Raw genomic sequence first — 21,317 nt, forward strand, 5'->3', positions numbered from 1 at the left:
TTTAAATCCAGAAATGCAGACCAAGTCTTGGCCCTAGGATTAGATGATCTAATGGTCAATAATTAACCAAAAACACGGAAGGTCATAATTAAATAATTTTAGGTCATATTATAATATTTTGATTTAATGTCATGCTAAGATCGTTTTAGGTCATGCTTTATTAGCATGACCTAAAAATTACCTAATTATGACCTAAAAGTGCCCTAATTATGATATTGTTCTGCGTTTCTGTATTTAAATCTAGTTTTGTATAGATCAAAACCATATATATATATATATATATATATATATATAGAAAAGAAATAAAGTACTTTGAAACATGCACCTCACTCAAAAAGGAAAGAGAAATAAACGGTAAAAGAATAAAAATAAATTCGATAAATAAGAAAAGAGAAGAAGAAAAAATAAGAAAAAAGCGGGTTATAACGGTAGGTACAGTAAACGCAGCTATAAACAGTATGAATAGATCTCCCTCTTCTCTCGGCGTTTTCTCTCTTCTCTTCTCTTTCTCTTTCTCTTTCTCTTTCTCTCTCTAAACCCTTCTCCTGCCTATACATTACAAGCATTCATGGGCGCCTACAGAGCAGAAGACGACTACGATTACTTGTTCAAGGTGGTGCTCATCGGCGATTCTGGCGTCGGCAAATCCAACCTGCTCTCCAGATTCACTCGCAACGAGTTCAGCTTGGAGTCCAAGTCCACCATCGGAGTCGAGTTCGCCACTCGGAGCATCCGCGTCGACGAGAAGGTCATCAAGGCTCAGATTTGGGACACCGCTGGCCAGGAACGGTACGTCATTGCTCTTTAATTGTGCTCATTCTGCTTTGCTTTTTTGGCCCTCGTAAATTCGAGATCTCATCTTCTGCTTTTGCTGATCACTCCTTTTGTTTTCAATTTTTTCGTTTCCCGGTGATGTGAATGCCAAGTTTGTACAAGTAATTTTTATTTTCCCCTGAGATCCATTGCTTTTGGGAATAGCATGATCTGCTTAGATCTGACACTTTTTGAGCTTAGATTTCTCTGTATTATGTATCAGCGGTGCATTTTATTGAAGAAACTAGATTTCTTTTGAGATTAAGCTGATCTACAAATTTTTGGACTCCTTAAGTTGATCGGAACACGATGTTGATCGAATTCTCATTGATTTACTTATGGATTTTTGTTTTAGGTATGCTAAATTAGTGTACATGAATATTTTGTCTTCGAGATATACTTAAAATGGAAATGTAATGCGATCTTAGCAGAATTAACTGGGTGGTAGACTGGTGAAGACCGAGAAAGAAGAGGGGTTTTGAAGAATATATCTTTAACTCTTATATGGAATCAAACGTCTCCACATCCTAGCCAGCGATCTGGACTAGTGTTTCGTTTTCTACTTCAGTAGAATATTAGCAACTTCGCATTGAGATCATTGGTGCCTGGGATTTAGGATCCAAGGCTTAGAATTTATCCTAGTTCGGTAATCTGAAGGAACAAGTGTAACTTTTTATTTTATTGAATAAACATAAATTTTAAAAGTTGTGTCACAGTAGAGTGGTGAAGACAGGAAAGATGAGGGATTTTGAAGAATGTGTCTTTAACTCGTATATGGAATTAACTTCTCCACATCCTGGCAAGCGATCTGGACTTGTGTTTCATTTCCTACTAGAATAGAATTTGAGCAACTTCACATTAGTGTCTAGAGATCATTGGTGCTTGGACTTTTAGGATCCAAGGCTTAGTATTTATCCTAGTTTTGTAATATGAAGGTAATCAATAAACATATATTTTAAAGGCCACCTCATTGTGTCTTTTGTATGTTTTCATATAATTATGAATCACTCTATAAGACATTGAGTACTTTTGCTTTTAGGCGTCAAGAGAAGCATACATGTATGTGAATTTTTGCCCTCAAATTGCACAAATTTGTTGAGTTAATTTTATCTGATGACTGCCTGTCTGTCAATGTTTCTTTGGTTAGGTGATTGGTCTTGATATGGCGATTCTTATTTTATCTGATGATGTCAGTTTTGACATTCAGGTCTCTTCAGAATTCCTTCGTTCCTATGTTTTCTCAGGTCAACTAATGAAATGAAACTCTTCTTTGAGATTAATGTTTATAATAAGAACTTTCTCAAAATCCTAATGTATTGTACTCTATTTATCACTCATCTGTGTCAAGTTATCTTTCTCTATATTGGCACTTTTGATAAGCTTCTATATAAATCCTTACCCTTCGTGATCCTTTGATCCAGATATCGTGCAATCACAAGTGCTTACTACCGTGGAGCTGTTGGTGCCTTGTTGGTCTATGATGTAACACGCCATGTTACATTTGAAAATGTAGAGAGATGGTTGAAGGAGCTGAGGGATCACACAGACTCAAATATCGTGATAATGCTGGTGGGGAACAAGGCCGACTTGCGACACCTGCGCGCTGTTTCCACAGAGGACGCCACAGCTTTTGCTGAAAAGGAGAAGACATTCTTCATGGAAACTTCTGCCCTGGAATCACTGAACGTGGAAAGCGCCTTCACAGAAGTGCTCACACAGATCCACGGTGTAGTCAGCAGGAAAGCTCTAGAAAGTGGCGATGATCCAGCCCCTATATCCAAAGGGCAGACCATTAATGTTGGATCAAAGGATGACGTTTCAGCAGTAAAGAAAGGTGGTTGCTGCTCTGGCTGAGTATACCAAGGAGTCTACAGCCGTTCCATATTTTACTATAGCGAGATTACGATTTCAGTATACACACGGGTGACCTGGGACTACTAGGCTGCCACTCGTTGTTGATGTGCACACCACATTTGTCCGGATTTTGTAGACAGTGTGGAGCAAAGATTCATTCGTAGTCACTTCCTCATGTTCGTGTTTATCATTCGGCCCCTTGAATTCGTATTATTATAGTAGTGTGAGACTCTTATAGATTCTTTACTTACATATATTTGAATGCTCTAGGTTTGAATTTAGACATGTATTCGGAAGCGACCCCATTCTTGTACTCTAATTGTGAAGTGTGATTTTATTTCAATGAACCTTAAAATTGTTGTGTCCAAATCTCATCTTTCACTCTCATATATTGAAATGGGAATTTGCTTCTCTTCTTTTATAAAACTGATTGATTAAGTTATCTTTAAAATTTGTGTTTAGATAATCATGCTGTACCCAACCGTATTGGTGTTCTGACGTTCATGCTGTATATAGTTGGAATTGAGCAGAATTTGGGATTATCAAGAATCAATTTTGACTAATTCTCCAATTATGTATAAATATAAGTATTTGTATTCTCTCCAAAAACTTTTGTACCTTAGAAATTCTATAAATTATTGCTTGAAGTGACAATTCAGATCAACGCATTGCTGGCTTGGCTCTGTTAAAGCATACTACAAAATAAAAAGATAAATTATGATATACTACTACAGAATTGAAGAATTAACTAGTACCGAAGCATACACCAACATTATTAGATAATCATGGAAATACTTCAATTACAGACCTCAATCCTAAGATAGGAGTGATTTTATAATTTTGGAAGCCAGCTGAAGAAAAGAGGTGAGCCCACTCTTTCTCAGTTCTCTCTTTTCCGGCCAACACAGTCATCGTCAGCACATCAAAAAGACAGCTGAGTTTGAAAGGCAGTATGCTCTTGTTTCCCACAATCCACAACCACATCCACAATTATCACTTTCCCACCATTCCCAATCCCACCTATTGCTTCTTTGCATTTTTTCAATATCCTAGCACAATCTTCTTCACTCCAGTTGTGGAGTATCTACTGCAAAAATAATTAAATAAACCACCTCAAATTCACATATAATAATCTTAAATCAACACCAATTTCCGTAATCAGCAGGAGGAATGAACTCAAACATGTCACCACCTACAAACCTCAGATTCTCAGACCCCTCAAGCCCATCAACCACTCGTGGAAGGTCGAGCACAACGCATTTCATGTCCGGAAACGAGCCAGCCACCACCCCTGTGCCCCCAGCAACATCCACCACACTCTCCAAACCCTAAGGGTTCGTTTGATTAGATGAGTAGCAAATACAAATTTTTGAAGGGTTGTGTTGCTAACTTAATGTTTGTGGTAGTGTATATTATGCATAATGGAGTTTGGTTCGTTGAGTTGTGTTGGAACATGTGGGCAACATCAGTGTTTGATTGGATTAGTTGGAAGCATGTTTTATTGGTTTGCATGACATATTTATCCCTAACACATTACATTAATTTCCAATTTGCCCTTTATCAAAAGTAGCATTTATAATTTGGATCTACCCCAAATTTTTCACTACCGCCTTCTCTAAAATCTGCTTAGCAGTCCCGCCAAAAGGAGACGCCCAACACCTCTTGGCCGGCAAATAATTACCGTCGAGCACAAGCCGACGTCTTTGACTGGGCACACGACCAAGGTAAATTTGCTTACTAATTCTCGTTGCATTTTTGTATTGCTTAATCAGTCATCGTCGGGTAAATTTGACTGGGCACACGACCAGCGTCTAGACACTTTAACAACCCGTATCGGGTACGAGTTTGACCTAAGTGCTAAGCGCACTGAAGTTTCAACACTGCTGCGCACCGTCCCAGGTTTAGGATGGAAAAAGCTATTTATCCGCTTAGATTATCATTTTATAAGGTAAAAGTATCATTTTATTAAACAAAAATGTCATTTTATACACCAAAAATACCTATCATTCTATCGGCTGAAAGTATCATTCTATAGGCTGAAAGTATCATTCTATCGGGCAAAAGTATCATTTTATCAGTTTTATGTCATTTTGTCACGTTAAAGTATCATTTTTCAGCTTATATGCAATTTCTCCAGCTAAACTATCATTTTTATAAGCTAACTGTCATTTTATCCGCTTAGATTATCATTTTATAAGATAAAAGTATCATTTTATTAAACAAAAATGTCATTTTATACACCAAAAATAACTATCATTCTATCGGCTGAAAGTATCATTCTATAGGCTGAAAGTATCATTCTATCGGGTAAAAGTATCATTTTATCAGTTTTATGTCATTTTGTCACGTTAAAGTATCATTTTTCAGCTTATATGCAATTTCTTTCGGCTTATAATATTTTGTGTTAGTTGTAGTTTTAGTTTATTTTATTATTTGATTTGAGTAGCCGTGAGTTTAGATATGGTATTACTTATTTTGCATTATATATATTATTATTTATTATGTAGATTACTTATTTTAAAGTAGTAAATCTATTCAATAGCTTTACAATTTATGCTTACATGTACGATCCACTCATCAATATGTCCAGAAAATATATAATGATTCTTTCATCCATTCCCTAAAAAAATTTCAAAGTTTGTATTAACATTCATCTAACAAAGTAACTAACTCTATGAAAACGGAAAAATTATTCATTTTATGTACAAATCACAAATAGACATAAAAAACGGGAATAACATAATAGAATTTAGTAACAATCCTAATTACAATTGAACTGTAGAACCTGCACCAAATAAAACACCATATAATTCAAATCTAATCTCATTTGCATGTCTAATCAAATTGGGGGTCATTCATAGATGTTGCAGACAACAACCATCTACCCACGACGGAGAGCGTCGAGCTCGAATGTCTACGCAACAACAAAAATGGTTGGATTTACTGACCTGTATGGAGTTTTCTTTGCAGCTATGGCGTATTTGCTGCGTTTTTGCAGTGGCCTTCGAGCAACAATGAGGATGGAGAGAGAGGGTAAAAGGGGAAGAAGAGGGGGAGTCTTTTTCAAACAATGAAACTCTGTCTCACTAAACCTTCTTTTTTGGGGGTTAGAGTTACCAATTGAATATGGGTAGCTAACATTAATTTCAAACGGGCCGTGTTTTTTCAAACGGGCTTGATAAAAAACAACAAATGCAAACAAACGATGGTTAGAAAGGTCTACGTCAGCATTTTCCATCCTTTTCCTACTCTACTCATCTAATCAAACGAGCCCTAAATAACATGCTTGCATACATTAACAAGTATGCTGCTCACAAACTGTGAATCACTAGACATTCCCTCATTAAACACTTTATCCCAACCCTCATAATTCTCCCCAAACTCCCACATAGTTTTCCCGTTTCTGGTGAAGAACGGAGTTGGGAATGGGAACTCATCTTTAAACCACTCGGCCACATGATGGAATGGATCCACCATGATGGCATGAATCCCGAGGAGTGCGAGAGGGGCGAAGCTCAAGGGCTCGTCTCTCAGCAAGAGGCGCGAAGCCCTTGTTAGCGGTCTTAACCTTGTCGAAGATGTTGAAATGGACTAGAATTCGCATCATGTGGGGGATTAGGCTTTGTTGATGGAGAGGGCGTTGGCCAATTCACAAAGTGTGATAGGCTTATTGTGTTTGTGGATGGCATCGGGTATGCCTAATTGAATTGCGGATTTGAGGGCCAACTATTGTTAAAGTTCCCATGTGGTTTAATGTTATGGCTATGTTATGTACATAAACCACATGTTGCTGCTGCAAGCCCATTGTGTGTCAGTTCCGGACTGATCCATAAGAGAAATGAAATATGGACCAGGGTTATCATTTATAGTGGGCTCCAATTAGGCTTTTTGAAAATTTATTACCAGAACACAACCCAGCCCGTTAGAAGCAAGCCTAGCACAAGACCAATCCAACTCCAACTCCAACTCAGCCCACCAGAGGCTCAACAGAGTAATTAAATTAAGCCCTAGTCTTAATTACTCAAACTTGTCACCTTTAATTTTTTCTTAACTTTAGCATGTATCAAGTGTACTATTGAATATAAATATCACTTCGTGAAGCCAGCGAATCGACGAAATCGATGTTATAGAAAAGTCAAAATTCGAATTTAAATACTACTATATTTTTTGAATTGAGAGAGACAAAGGGGGCGAGATTTTATTAATCTCTCACTTTAACAAAGAGGACGAGGAATGATTAGTATTGATAACTAAACAATTGATCTTCAGTAACATATTTAAAACAAGTTTGTGGGGTCCTCACGAGTCTCAAGCTCTCTAACAAATGTGTCTCTTTTCCACTAAATTGACGTTATCATTAAAGATAAAAGGAATGGTCCCATAACATTATGGAGTAATAAACTAGTACAACATTTCATGCAGAGAATTTGATTACATAATAACCCGTTAGCTAGATGATAAGAACAATTATCACCCAAAAAATTGCCATTTTGAGTATCACGTTCTTTAATTTGGAGAAACAACTACTTCTCCCAAAAATGACATTTCCTAGACTCTGAAGCTCATGTATTGAACCACATCTACCAATACATAAACTCCATGTCGCTAAAATGCGCGGTTCAATTAGGCATACCCGATGTCGTCCACAAACACGGCCAGCATATAACACTTCCTCAACGACGCCCTCCACCGCCTCATGCGGATTCTAGTCCACTTTTGAAAAAGTCAAAGTTGTGTGACAAGAATGAGGATGAGGAAGAGGCTTACTGCATCACACTGGCTTCCCGCCTTCTGTTGAGAGACGAGCCCTCGAGCGTGGCTCCTTATGCTCTCACGATGCTTGAAGGTAGCTTCATGGATCCATTGCATCACTTGAGTGAATGGTTTGGGAATGAATGCAGCTCTTCATTTGTATTCAAACATGGGAAAACACTATGGGAGTATGCTGGGATCGAGCAAAGGTGGAATCAGTTGTTTAATGCAGCAATGTGTAATGATTCGAGATTGGTGGTGAGCGTACTAGTGAAAGAGTGTAGGCAAGTTTTCGAGGGGTTGGAAAGTGTGGTGGAGGCGCAGGGACACTGGCGAAGACACCTTGAAAGCTACGGTGTTGGATCTTACGCATGTTGTTGCTCACTTGGAGCCCTCACAAAATTTGAGGTATGTTAGTGGGGACATGGTCGACTCCGTCCCTCATGCTGATGCAGTGCTACTCAAGCTACATAATAAAATTAATTGATCCGTACAACGTCGCTATTTAGTAATTAATTTGTTAACAGTGGATATTGCATAATTGGAGGGATGAAGAATGTATGAAAATACTGGAGAAGTGCAATGCAAGGAAGCTATAATTGGGAGCAAGGACAGGAAGGGTGGGAAGTTGATTGTAATTGATATGAGTTTGGATGATAAGAATGAAAGAGGTAAGGAAACTGAAACTCAGTTGTTGCTTGATGTGCTAATGATGACTTGTCTAACTGGAAAAGAGAGAAGTGAGAAAGAGTGGGCTAAGCTCTTCTTTGCTGCTGGCTTCAAATTTTACAAGATTCATTCAGTTTTAAGGTTGAGGTCTGTTATTGAGGTCTTCCTATAAAAGCATCCACCTGCACGCCGATTTCAATCTATTTCAGTTGTTCCAATAAGAAAACATTGAAGCCCACCTTTAACTCTTCTGCTTCAGCCATTGCTTACACTATGTGTTAAGCATTTTAGCTACCTTGTAGTAGTAATTACTACTAGTAATTAGCTAGTTGATGTGTGCAGCTTATATATGTTGTAATTTGTATTCAAGTACAGTACTAGTATCTTCATTCCAATATTTTTACGCGGATATGATTAAGCACCGTTGCATATTACCAAGCACAAAAGTACTTCTAAATTCGTACTTTCTTTGTCCTATTAGTCTTGAATTATATTCCTTTTTAGACCGTCCCATTATAGTTAATAAGTCATGCCATTTTCTCATGAAATTCAATACATTTAATCTTTCTTACTTTTTTTCTCTTTTTTGCTTTACCCTTTCATATTTTATTATTATTTTTTATTTTCATCTGATTATTTATCTACTTTATTCTCTTTTATTTTATTCTCACTTATTTCACTCACTAAATATTTAATCTTTATACTCTAAACAAATGCTCTAATATTAATGGGACCAATGGAATATTTTTTCTGTACAGGTAAATAATGATTATTTTGTAATGTGTAGCTTAGATAGCAATACAATTGTTAAACTTCTTGGATGCAATCTGAAAAATTATAGTACTTCCTTTTTTCTATTATGTTTGAGTCTGTATTTCTTTTCTAAGGAAGCTGTATTATATTTGAGTCATTTAGAGCATGCGCAGAGGTGGCATCCGTCGCCACCGCCGTCCGCGCCGCTGGCAAGGCGAAGCACCGCTGCTGGCACGGTGCTGCTCGATGCATCGAGCAGCGCCGCGCCAGCGAGCAGCTGACGTGGTGGCACGGGATTGGGCAACGGCATAGCCGTTGCCTTCAAAAAAAAATTTTTTTTATTTAAAATCGGTTTTTAATTAAAAAAACCGATAAAAAATAACAAAAAAAAATTTTCACTTCCCAAAAAAATTATAACCGTTTATTACCGTTTTTTACAAATTTTTTTTAATATTTTTTTCCCCCAAAAATACACACTTTCATCTATAAATACCCTCACTTTCACACCCAAAAAATCACATCAAACTACACAATTCTTATCTTCATTCTCCAATATCCATTCTCATCTTCATTCTCCCATATCCATTTTCATCTTCATTCTCTCATACCCTAACAATGTCCGGCCAAGGCGATGACAACCCGCCCTCTCACGGTTGGAACCCCCAATGGTTCGGGGGACAACCGTTTCCTAGTCCGGAAACGGAATATTCGGCCCCTCCTCTCACCCAAGATTCGGCCGTTCCGGGTGGCTACCGGCCATACCCAATCGACGACCAAGGTGCCTCCGAAGGGCGATACGGGTGGACACCGGAGCCTAGGTCGACCGCCCCTTCCCAAACTCCGACTCCTCTTACTCGCGCCGGTGTCCGCACACTGTACACTCCGTCGGAGATGGATAAATTGTTCAAGGCGTACTTCGAATCTCCGAAGATGCGGCGGTTGGCACGAAACAATCCGGCAATCACTTTTGGTGGCGCGTCTCTCGCCGGTACAATGCAAACCGGCCGCCGGGAACGATCGTGCGCAACGAGAGTATGGTGCGCAACTGCATCGGCCGAGCCAACGAAGAAATTAGCAAGTTCAATGGCTATTTCCTCCAGGAGTCGCGGAATGCCGTGAGCGGCCGGAGCGAGGTCGACATCATCACTGCCGCGCTGAGCACCTACCAATCCTTGAACGGTAAGTCGTTCAAGTACCTCAACGTTTGGCGGGAAATGCGGTTCCACCCGAGGTATATGGGAGGCGTAACATCCTCCTCTAGCGGCTCCTCCAAACGGTCAAGGTCAGTATCCCTATCCGACTCTGGCTCCAAAGAAGTGGCTAGCCAACTCGCCGGAGCTAACTTGGGTAGCCTCGACGCCGGACCAAGCGGTTCCCAACGCCGAACGCAAGGAAGGAAGAAGGCGGCGGCCGACCGCCGGCGCTCCGCGACTCCATCGGCCCCCGCCCCCGAACCCGCACCCTATGTTCCACCTCCACCCCCGAACAACTCGTTGTGGGCCCTTTTGGCCCAACTCAATATGGCCGATAGGTCAACTATGACCCCCACGCAACTTCAAATGCACGAGGACATGATATTGTGTCTCAAAAAATAATTGAGGTTGGTGCCGCCGGATGCGTAGTCTTCCTCGGGTAATATTAGCCAATAATCATGTAATTTTTTATTTTTAGGAGTTTAATTATGTAATTTTTAATTTTTAGGTTTTTAATTATGTAATTTTTAATTTTTAAGATTTTAATTATGTCTTTTTTATTTTATTTGTAATTTGTAATATTTAGAGCATCCACAACGGTGGTGGGAGTGAAGACCGTCGTTCGTGCCAGCGGCGAGGACGAGGACCGCCGCAGCTGGCACGGCGCTGCTAGATGCATCGAGTAGCGCCGTGCCAGCGAGCAGGCGACGTGGCGGCTTATGATTGGGCAATGGCATAGCCGTTGCCTTTGAATTATTATTATTTTTATTTTAAAAATCATTTTTAAATTATATAAAATGATTATATTTTTTTTTCCAAATCCCAAAAATATGGCCATTTTTTCCCCATTTTTTCTGAATTTTTTTGAGTTTTTTTTTCCCCCCAAAATCATCTATAAATACACACATTCATCATCCATTTATCACATCAATTCATATCCCATTCATCTCTCATTCTTAAAATTCTCATACAAACTATCAACACATTCATCCCTCATTCAAAACCTCAAATGGATTTCACCCATATTATGGCGGAAGCGGAACGCGAAGAACAAGAATACTACGAACAACATCGTGCCGCTTACGAAGCATATGTCGCGGTGAATACCCCCGCTCCTCCTCCTCCTCCTCAACGAACCAGATCAAATCGGCGCTACATCCATCGTGACCGGGAGGGAGCCCACGAAAGGCTCGTTGCCGACTACTTTGCTGACCAGCCGCGGTTTCCGGCAGATTACTTCAGGCGCCGTTTTCGCATGTCAAAGCGCTTGTTCATGCGAATTGTCAACACACTTTCCGCACGTGTTGAATTCTTCCAAACAGGTCAAGATGCAGCCGGCCGGCAAAGTATCACTCCGTTGCAGAAGTGTACGTGTGCCATCCGACAACTCACTACTGGGAAAACGACCGACATCTTCGACGAGTATTTACATATCGGTGAGTCCACTGGATTCCTTTGTCTAAAGAATTTTTGCGAGGGCGTTCGTTCAGCTTTCGGGGATGAATTCCTTCGGGCACCCAGCACCGATGATTGCCAACGGTTGCTGCGTCTTCACGAATCAGTCCATGGCTTCCCCGGAATGCTTGGCAGCATTGACTTCATGCATTGGAGGTGGAAGAATTGCCCGAATGCTTGGAGGGGGCAACACTTAAGCGGTCACAAAGGCGGCGGCCCAACACTTATCCTTGAGGCGGTCGCCGACTACCGCCTATGGATTTGGCATGCATATTTCGGCGTTGCCGGAGCCAGCAACGACTTGAACGTGCTCTATTCTTCACCACTCTTCAATGATGTGATGAATGGTGTAGCACCGGCGATCGACTTCACCATCAACGGAAATACATACCACATGGGTTACTATCTCGCTGATGGTATCTACCTAAGGTGGTCGACGTTCGTGAAGACGCTCCACAACCCGCACGACCCGAGGCGGGTTCTTTTTGCGCAGCGTCAAGAGTCCGCGCGGAAAGACGTTGAAAGAGCCTTCGGGGTCCTTCAAGCCCGATTTAACATTGTGAAGGCCCCGACTCGGCTGTGGTACGTGAATAATATCGCCGACATCATGTTCACGTGTATTATCTTACACAACATGATTATAGCCGACGAAGGGCCAAGGACGGCTAGCTTCTACGATGAGGATGAAGCCGGAAGATCAACAACGAGGTCTCCCCCACGCCGAGGTGAGCATACGACGGTTGGCCAGAGGATCGAGACAAGGCACACAATGCGCGATACCCGAACCCACATTCAGCTACAAGAAGACCTAATCAAACACATGTGGGCGAAATTCGGCAACGAGTAGTGGTTTTTTTTAATTTTTAGTATTTTAATTATGTAATTTTTAATTTTTAGGATTTTAATTATGTCGTTTTTTATTTTATTTGTCATTTGTAATATTATTTATGTTTTTTTAATGAATTTTAGTATTATGGAAATGTTTATGTTTAATTGAATATTAAATTAATTGTGCTCGTCCTTGCGGAAGAGCACAGTTGTGGGTGTTGTGCTCTTGCCAGAGAGCAGGCATGAATAGTACCGCCCGGGCCCACAACCGTGCCGCTGGCAAGAGCACGGTTGTGGATGCTCTTATTGTGGTATTTTAATGAATTTTAGTATTATGGAAATGTTTTTATGTAATTGAATTTTAAATTAATTGTGCTCGTCCTTGCGGAAGAGCACAACTATGGGTGTTGTGCTCTTGCCAGAGAGCAGACAGAAAAAGTGTGGTCGGGCCTACAACCGTGCCGTTGGTAAGAGCACAGTTGTGGATGCTCTTAGTTCTTTGCCAACAAACATAACTCATCTCTTCTATTTTTTTTTGGGTCTGATTTTTTATCTCTATTTCATTTACCTATTTAAAATATCATAGTATTGAAAAAAATACTTCTCGTTAGAGTTTCGTAGCACAATTATTAAATTTCGCATGCATTCAAGGCCGCTCGTCTGACGTCAACTATGTAAAAATTATTAATATAATATTAATAAACAATAGTACAAGTATAATTGATTGGGTAGATGAGATCATGAGATGTCAGTTGTACACATGTAGTTCATCTTTGACCAAATCAGAGGTATTGGAACCAATGTTTTAAAAACCGGACCGACAAGCGAATCAGAGTCGTTACTGGTTCACTAGTTCAACCGGTTCACTGGTCGAACATGGGGATCCATCTCGAAAGCCAAAGACTTTAAACATTTTGGGAAGCGGTCGGCCTCGGCTCGTGCAGGACCAGCAACCAAGACTTGATCTTGAGATTGTATAGATACAAATGGAGTTTGTTTTATGGAGTATCATATGTTTTACCTTCGTATGACTTTATATGGTATCGTCTTTGTTGTAATGCAACCATTCCCCTCAACTGTGCAAGAGAAAGATGCCAGATTGTATTTTGATCTTCTGATTCATAAACTCCATACTCAAGCTGTCTTATGTGGAGTAATATTTTGATTTAGTCATAATTAGGTCAGCGTTGCACTATAAGTAACCATGTCTTCATCCTCATGAAATCTAAATTGGTAATTTCGTCAAACCTCCAAAAAGATATGTAAGCAGAAAATGAATATTGGGTGGTTCGATAATATACTATAATACTGAAAGATATTTAGAATAAAATAATTAAGAAAATTAAATTAATTTTAAAGATATAAAGTTTATTATTTATGTTGAACAAATCAAAGTTTAGCAGCTAATTTAATAACCTGTTATGAAATTAATACAAAATTGTCAAGACATTTCAGGTTACGACCATAATTTCTTAGCTTACGACCATAATTTCTTAGCTCAATTATTAAACGAAACAAAATGATTTTGGTTTGAAATTTCAACCAAAACAAATCAAATCGCTCTACCAACAAATCGATGGTTTGAAATTTTAGGTTGGATTTGGGTTTGCTCACTCTTGACACCGTTAATATTGACGTGTCTAGAGTTTTGCTAATATTTTTATTTTTTGTACTCAATTGAGTTGAAGCTTATGCTCGTATCACGGAGCTCCTTCCTTCCTCATAGACAGTTTAAGCTCATTTCAAATAGGTTCGAGTTTAGGCTCGTAACAAGGAACTCATCATTTTTTTATTGACAATTTTAATTAACTCATGTTAATGAGCACTTCAAAAAATTCATCACGTTATTCATCATGTTTTGACTCAGTGTCATAGCCCTAATCATATAGTTTTTCTCATGCTCAGGACTAGGAGCCACTTCAATTTGAAATTGTATTGCATCATAGTTTAATTGGATCATAGATCGTGAACTGCTCTATACCATTATAGAAAATAAAATGCAGAAAATTATAGATAATTATCTATTCTGACTTATTATCTTTGATTGATATAAATTGATTTATTCCATTCTTGGATGGGTTAATCATGATTATTTCCTTCAATCACACATTTTCTCTTCATTCCAAAATGGAGTATTGTTCATTAGCATTTTATATTGCAAACCAACTTAGGTCATACATTTATATTGCTCCAATGAGCGACTTCTTTTAGGGATAGATTGAATTGACGATACATAGACATTGGTATTTACAAGATTAGACGATCAAACAAGCTGAAAACCATTCAACCCGTCAGCTGATTATTTTAAAAAACATATTCACCAAAGAAGATAAACATTTGGTGAAGTAATAACTAAACATGAAAACATTTTCACTAACATCAAGAAAACCTAATTTTGAACAATCACAAACCCAACCCCCAAACACCTTCGAAATCATATTCACTGCAAGACTCTCACCAAACTAATAGTACATCACAGCTTGACAAAAGGTGGCATGGCAAACTGAAACACCAAGAATCACAACTTCACTCTTGAAGAGCTATTCATCAGTTATACTCTTCAAAAGTACAGAAAACGCGACTGAACAATATATAGTGTGCCACATCAAGAAAGTTGAAGATACATTTTGCTATTTCCAATCTCGATATCAAAAAAAGCACATAAATCTTCTGGCATTACCATTTTATAAGCTATAGCAATATGGTGGAGGCTCCATTTATAAAACTTCAGAAGTTTTTACAGACTTCTGCATCAAATCTTACTTCCTCTAACATGGCTACTCAGTTCATACTAGGTTACGATGAGGTAGGACAATTTTTTTCTTACATGAGCCAAAAGGAAATACGAATAGGCCTGAAGAAAACTTGGAAGTTTCAAACCAGCATCTTTGAGTAATTAGCCTTCTTATATACTCCATGTTATAGGATACTACTTCCTAAGCCAATCTTCTCAGTATCTCTAAATTCAGATATAAAACTGTCTGTTGCTATTTAGCAGAATATATGTTTGAGCACATCTTTAGCATTGTGCTCACACCATGATACAACATCCACTAAGCCATTCAAGTTGAGAAAGATATGTTAAGATTCCTGCTGCAATGAATCATCTAAGCGATTCTCTGGGATTAAAACTTAATCTGTTGAACATCACATCGAAGATCTATTCTATTAACTAATCCATCCAGATTCAGATAAAACAGTAAAATGAAGAAATAAATGACAGCTACTACTTACTAGCCACGAATTATGCATATAACACGGAGATTGCTAACAAAATCCCAACAGAGGATTTACAGCACAAATATCATACACTTTTAAGCAGATAAAGGGATGTTGCATTGCATGAACGGACATAATATACATACTCAAAGGAACAGAAATCATATAAATCATCTTTGAACAACAACAGGGATTAAGTAAGTATAACAACATGTAATACTAGCAAAGAACAGGCGCAAGAAAGCATAAACACAAGCATTTCCAACCCATTATGAACACGTTAACATGGGAAGTTTCCAAAATAACGTTAAGCGCCTCTTAAAGCCAATATGGTATTTGCATTGCAACAAATGCTGGATCCAACGAATTCATTCACAAAAAGCTTAAAGCTTACATGATAAGCGCCACTAATAAAAGTGAACCACTGCTTAAGCCCCTAAATTCTAGATAATGCCCAAAATAAGCTACCGAAGATAGAAATTAAATACTATATATAACCATTAATCTGTTTCACCATTACTGTCATCCTTGTTTGCACCAATACTATACCTCTACCACCAAGGAACCATTTGCTTTAGAATCTTTATATCAACATCGGATCTACCTCTGCACATCAGATTCTCAAGCAATCAGCCGTGTTAGGGAAAATCAAACCAAACCAGTTCAACTCAAAAGAAACTGAAGATAATGCAGCAACAAAGAGTAAACATTTAAAAACACCAATCTAGACAATGCAACCACAATGCCTTTATTCCTGATGCATAATTAAACACTAATCCATCAATAATTGTTGGAATTTCACAACAAAATAGCAGCACACAGTTCCATAACATGCATGCAGAAGAGTTTCTTCAAGTATACAAAGAAACAGGAAAAATCAGGCCATACCAAGACATCATAACCCGATAAGAGTCGGCCGCAACTCCAACCAAATACAATCCAGGAAATACACCCTGATAGAAATGAGGGGAAAATAAAACCCTTGTAACAAATCAAAATATCAAAATCAGGAATATGTATGTGACATACTTCGAGTTGTTTCTGAACATTCTTAGGCCACTTTTTGGGGGCGGGCGGGCTTGCCTCCGGTCAAGGCGTAGACATCCTCCTCAATTTCTTCCCTCGACAGCGAAATCCAGACCTTCCTCTTGGCGTTGCGCTCAACGCCACCGCTCTGGTGGGCCCCTTCCCTCAGCCGCTGCGACTTCATCCCGTTGCTGCTGCCATCATTGTTCGCGTTTTCCTTTTTGGAACTCGACGCCGCCTTGATGGCCTCCTTCCTCGGCCGCAGCTTCCACGGCTTCGCCTCCTCCGCCGCTGCCGCGCGTCCCTCGGTGGCGGCGGGGGTTGCGGCTGCTTGGGGTCGGAATCGGGGTGGTGATCAGCGGAATCGCGGCGGCGGAAGCGGTGGTTGTGGGGGGTGGAGGAGTTCTTGTGGGCCCATTTGAGGTGGGGGAGGGAGAAGTTGTGCAATGGTTGCGATTTCACAGGTGGTGCCGCCATCAGATATCACGGCACCAATACTTGAATAAAACCCCCTTCTTTTTATGGAATTGTTGTGGTCAGAAGCGGAGAATTGTGAGGAGTTTGGGGGATTGGGGAGGTGCTTGCGGCGGAGGGAAGCAGAGACGCAATGAAACAGAGGAGTTTCTAATAAAGAATTTTAGAGAGAGAGGGAGGCAATGGTGTGTGGGTTTGTGAAACGAAATTATATGTAGGAAGGAAGCCAAGCTGTGCGACGCACATTCTTATGGTTTTACCCTATTTTATCACAAGGGTATGTTTTTAAGATTACTAAGAGGATCCACAATAGCGCCTAGCGCACCGCCTAGCCGAGCGGTTTTTCGGAAATGAATTTCGCCTAGCGCTAGGCCGTCAAAATCCGCTGGGCTATGCGCTGGGCGATCCGCTCGGCGCCGTTGCAGCGCCCGGATCGCCCAGCGCATAGCCCAGCGGTTTTTTTTTTTTTTTTTCGAAGCCGGTCCAAGCCACGGCGTGGCCGTCCCCGACGCACGAAGTGGGGTACCTCACGATGAAGCCGGCCTCCTCCAAGCACATGCCGACATGCGCCAAACGGAAGCTCATATTCGACTCCCAAAGGATTTAATTGAAGAGTTATGGGCGCGGATGACTACTCGGAGTTAGTTTTTTTTATTTATGTAATTTTTTAAAATGTAATTTTTTTTAAAATTTAAATAAAATTGTTGCATTTTCCCGTATCTGTGGCGTAAATTTAATTCCGTATTTTGTGTGATTGTTCATTATTTTGTTTTATATAATTTTGAGTGATGTGGCTGGGCTATTTGCTTGTTTTGATGATGTGGCATGAGGATTTTTAGTGCTGATGATGTGGCAGGAGGAGTTTGTGGCTAGGCTATGGCTGGGCGAAAACCATTGTGGATGCTCTAACAGTATTTTCTTATTATGTCTATTGGATGTGGCAGTCTCATTTCTTTTTGATATAGGATTTAAGAAATGTTAAAAAATTGGATGGAAGAAAGTTAGTAGAATATCAGATCTATTTGTATATAATATTAGTTTTAAATGATATGGGAGTGGAATGAGTTAATGGAATGTAGTGTCTTTTTACCATTTATAGTAATTATGAACCGGAACTCCTATTTTCGGACGGATCATGTTAAAAAAACGGGACTCCTATTCACAAATGGAGGGAGTATATACTTATCAAAATCTAACACTCACCTCTATTCGATTAACCCATTTTATTAATGTTAATAGATGAGAATTGTAAGGACATGATATGTACGAACGATACAAGAATATAAGAATATTACAATATGTTTGATTCTTTATATTGAGGGACAATTGTCATTACGAAACGTTTGCGGTCCTTGTAAATACAAAATATAATTTGTGGGCCTTATACTGGTACGTACGTATGTTTTAAGGTTCTTTTCACTTTTTGACATTTTTAAGACAAAAACACTCCCAAATAGGTAAATTTGTACGTTATTTTCTCTCTTTCCTCCTTGCTTCTCCCTTTTTTCGCACGTTCGGGTTTTAGGCTTTTCACAAGTTAGGCAAAGAACTTGAAGTTGTTGGTGAGGCCCACTGGCTCGCGAAAAATGTAGAGCAAAAGAACGTTGGTTCTTGGAGTGAGCCTCTTAGGGCTCTGGTCACCAGCATACCTCACTTTGGCCAACCAGGATGAAAGCCAAGCGAGTGTAAAGCTATAGGAAACAAACTTATAGCTTGGCAAAGCAGAGTTCTTATTGAAAACTGAAGGTGAACTATTGTTCCGAGTGAGTGAGTTCGTGGTCTTAGTCACTAATTTCTAACTAGTGGTAATAATTTTAAGGCAACGAAAATGGTACTAGAATATGGGGTTTGCCACACTTGATAGAGCTAAGAAATTAATAGAAGAATACTCTGAGGAACTTCTTAATGTATTCCCTGAAAGAGTTCAAGTAAACTAAAAAAAGAAAAAAAATTGTTGTTTTTTTCTTTAGTGGTAACATATGTTAACGCTTATTAACTCATTTGGAGATCGACTCGATTTTGGACCGTGAAGCTTATAGGAAACGCCTTTGGGATTCCGGATAACATTGTTAGGGCGTATCATGAAGCTGAGATTTGTGTCGTGTATGATACTCATTTTCAACCATTTACATCAAATTCAAACTCATTTGTGAGTATATGTCGTACCAAAAAGTAGTTTTACTTCAACCATTTAAATTAAATTCAAAATTTAAACCATTTTTAAGTTTTTGTCTCATAAAATTTTTGCAGTAACACCATATTTGGTATTGTTTCACAAAAAAACACAAAAAACACAAAAAAATGGGTTTGAATTTAGTGTATTAGTTGAAGAAGATTTCTACACCAAGATGCATTTTTGAAATATGATTGGAGATGGTCAAATCAAGTGGCACATAATATATAAAGTGAGATAGGAGCATGGTTAAATGTGGTAGCGGTTACATTATGCTTCTCTCTGGTTATGTCACCCGTAAGAAATTTGGTGATGAAGATACATGTGTTATGCGTATAATAATTATTGATTTTTTTTATCTTTTCGTGATTTAATTTGAATGTGGTTTTGGTTTTGAAAATATGTAACAAAGAGACACTCCCTCTTTTATCTATCTTCAATCTTTTATATAGGCAAATAGAGAAATTTAATAGTAACATCACGATTGAGTCATACCAGAGATCAATCATTTTATCACTAGGTCAACTCACACATCTTTAATCAATGGCGGATGCAGCTTATAAGAGCATCTGCAACGCGGCACGGAACCGTTCTGCGTTTCATTCCGGAGGAACGAAACGCTCGCGCGACGCGTTGCGGAACACCGTCCCGTCACCGAACCATCCCCATCTCGTCGCGTAACCCGTGCCTGCGAGACGCGGCACGGGCTGTCACGCCACGCGCTTTGGCGACGTGGCGCGCCCCTGCGTCGTGCGTGACGCCCACTCACCGGCCCGCGAGTGGGCGTCGTCACGTGCTGAAAAAATCGAATTTAAAAAAAATAAAAAAATTAGTAAACGTTATATATCCGTTTTTCCGTTTTTCCCTTTTTTTATTTTTTTACTCTATAAATACTCCTAATTCATCCTCATTTCACACACAACTACACATCTATTCTTCCTAAATCAACTTCATTTCCTCTCCAATTTTCATCCAACATCTCATCACAAAATATCCGGCGACGGCAACTCCGGTGGTGGCGGCTCCGGCGGGTGGGATCTCAACACGTTTAACGATTGGGAGACCATGTACAACACACTAGGTGGTTCCGGTTCGTCGACGCCGAGCACCCAGGGTTCGGCGACGCCGGGTGGGTACCAACCACCCACTTTTGACGTGGATACATACGCTCGTCCTCCGCCCCGCGGTATTCGCAGGGATTATCCTAGATTCGGGAGGATTTCCCCGTTGAACCCACTCTGGGAGTAGGCCGAGGCGGGGGGAGGAGGCCGAGGCGGGAAAAGCTCCAGGGGGGAGTCGGAGGAGGGCGAGGAGGAGGAAGAGGAGGATCTAGGCCGGCATCCGTACAGCAACAACGAAACGATGGCGGTGTACAACGCCTGGATCACCGTCTCGTACGATCCCATCGTCGGGAATCAACAACCCAACAAGTACTTCTGGGAAAAGGTCACTGAGATCTACCACCAGATTAAGCCTAAAGGGTCCCGGAAGCGCACATATAAGATGCTCTGCTCTCACTTTGGCCGAGTCGACAAACAGGTCAAAAAATTCTGCGACATCTACTCGACCGAAGCGGCGCACTACCAAAGCGGAGCTTCGGGAGCCGACATTCTGAGGGCGGCTTTGCGCGTCTACAACCAGGACACCGGTAAACAATTCAAATATGTTGATATTTGGCAGATCGTCAAGGAAGAGGAAAGGTTGGCCAGCGGTGTCCGCTCCAGCTCGGGCTCAACCTCAAAGCGCACGAAGCACACGGCGAGTGGCCAATACTCGTCTGGTGACACCAGTGAGGGCAGCGGCGGACAAGAGGGTGCACCGCAGGAGTTTGCGGGTATGGCCGTCGACCGCAAGGGACGAAGGCGGCGAAGGCGGCTAGAGCGAGGAAGGGCCGAGGCGAATCAAGCCAGGCGGGCTCGGGGGAGGCTCGAACACCCTTGTGGCGGTGTACATGACCGCCACCATGGCGGACACTTCCCGCTTCTCACCCTCCCAATACGCGGCCTGGTGGAACGGAATTGTGCATATGGCAGCACAACTTGGCCTTCCGACTCCCCTCCACCTCGACCGCCTTCGGGGGATGATTCGCCGGCGGAGTATTTTTTTTA

At 40.4% G+C, this 21,317-nt stretch overlaps 1 protein-coding gene, 2 long non-coding RNA genes and 1 pseudogene across 3 annotated transcripts; 2 read left to right on the forward strand and 2 right to left on the reverse strand.

Moving 5' to 3' along the window:
* The first annotated feature begins 453 nt into the window (after positions 1–453).
* LOC121806823 (ras-related protein RABA1f-like) lies at positions 454–3,036 on the forward strand. The gene is made up of 2 exons (XM_042206975.1): positions 454–789; positions 2,235–3,036. Exons 1-2 carry the CDS (start codon positions 569–571, stop codon positions 2,665–2,667), a joined length of 654 nt encoding a protein of 217 aa, XP_042062909.1. The 5' UTR covers positions 454–568; the 3' UTR covers positions 2,668–3,036.
* A 334-nt stretch (positions 3,037–3,370) lies between these two features.
* On the reverse strand, positions 3,371–4,135 carry LOC121807489. Its single transcript, XR_006051827.1, has 2 exons — positions 3,868–4,135; positions 3,371–3,754 (listed from the first exon to the last, which is right to left on the reverse strand). It is a non-coding gene; the product is annotated as an uncharacterized LOC121807489 (long non-coding RNA).
* A 1,462-nt stretch (positions 4,136–5,597) lies between these two features.
* On the forward strand, positions 5,598–8,260 carry LOC121808743 (annotated as a pseudogene).
* A 7,594-nt stretch (positions 8,261–15,854) lies between these two features.
* LOC121807162 lies at positions 15,855–16,609 on the reverse strand. The gene is made up of 3 exons (XR_006051763.1): positions 16,566–16,609; positions 16,425–16,489; positions 15,855–16,142 (listed from the first exon to the last, which is right to left on the reverse strand). It is a non-coding gene; the product is annotated as an uncharacterized LOC121807162 (long non-coding RNA).
* Positions 16,610–21,317: the final 4,708 nt, after the last annotated feature.

Source organism: Salvia splendens, chromosome 6 (assembly GCF_004379255.2).
Source record: "Salvia splendens isolate huo1 chromosome 6, SspV2, whole genome shotgun sequence".
Taxonomy (NCBI): Eukaryota; Viridiplantae; Streptophyta; class Magnoliopsida; order Lamiales; family Lamiaceae; genus Salvia; species Salvia splendens.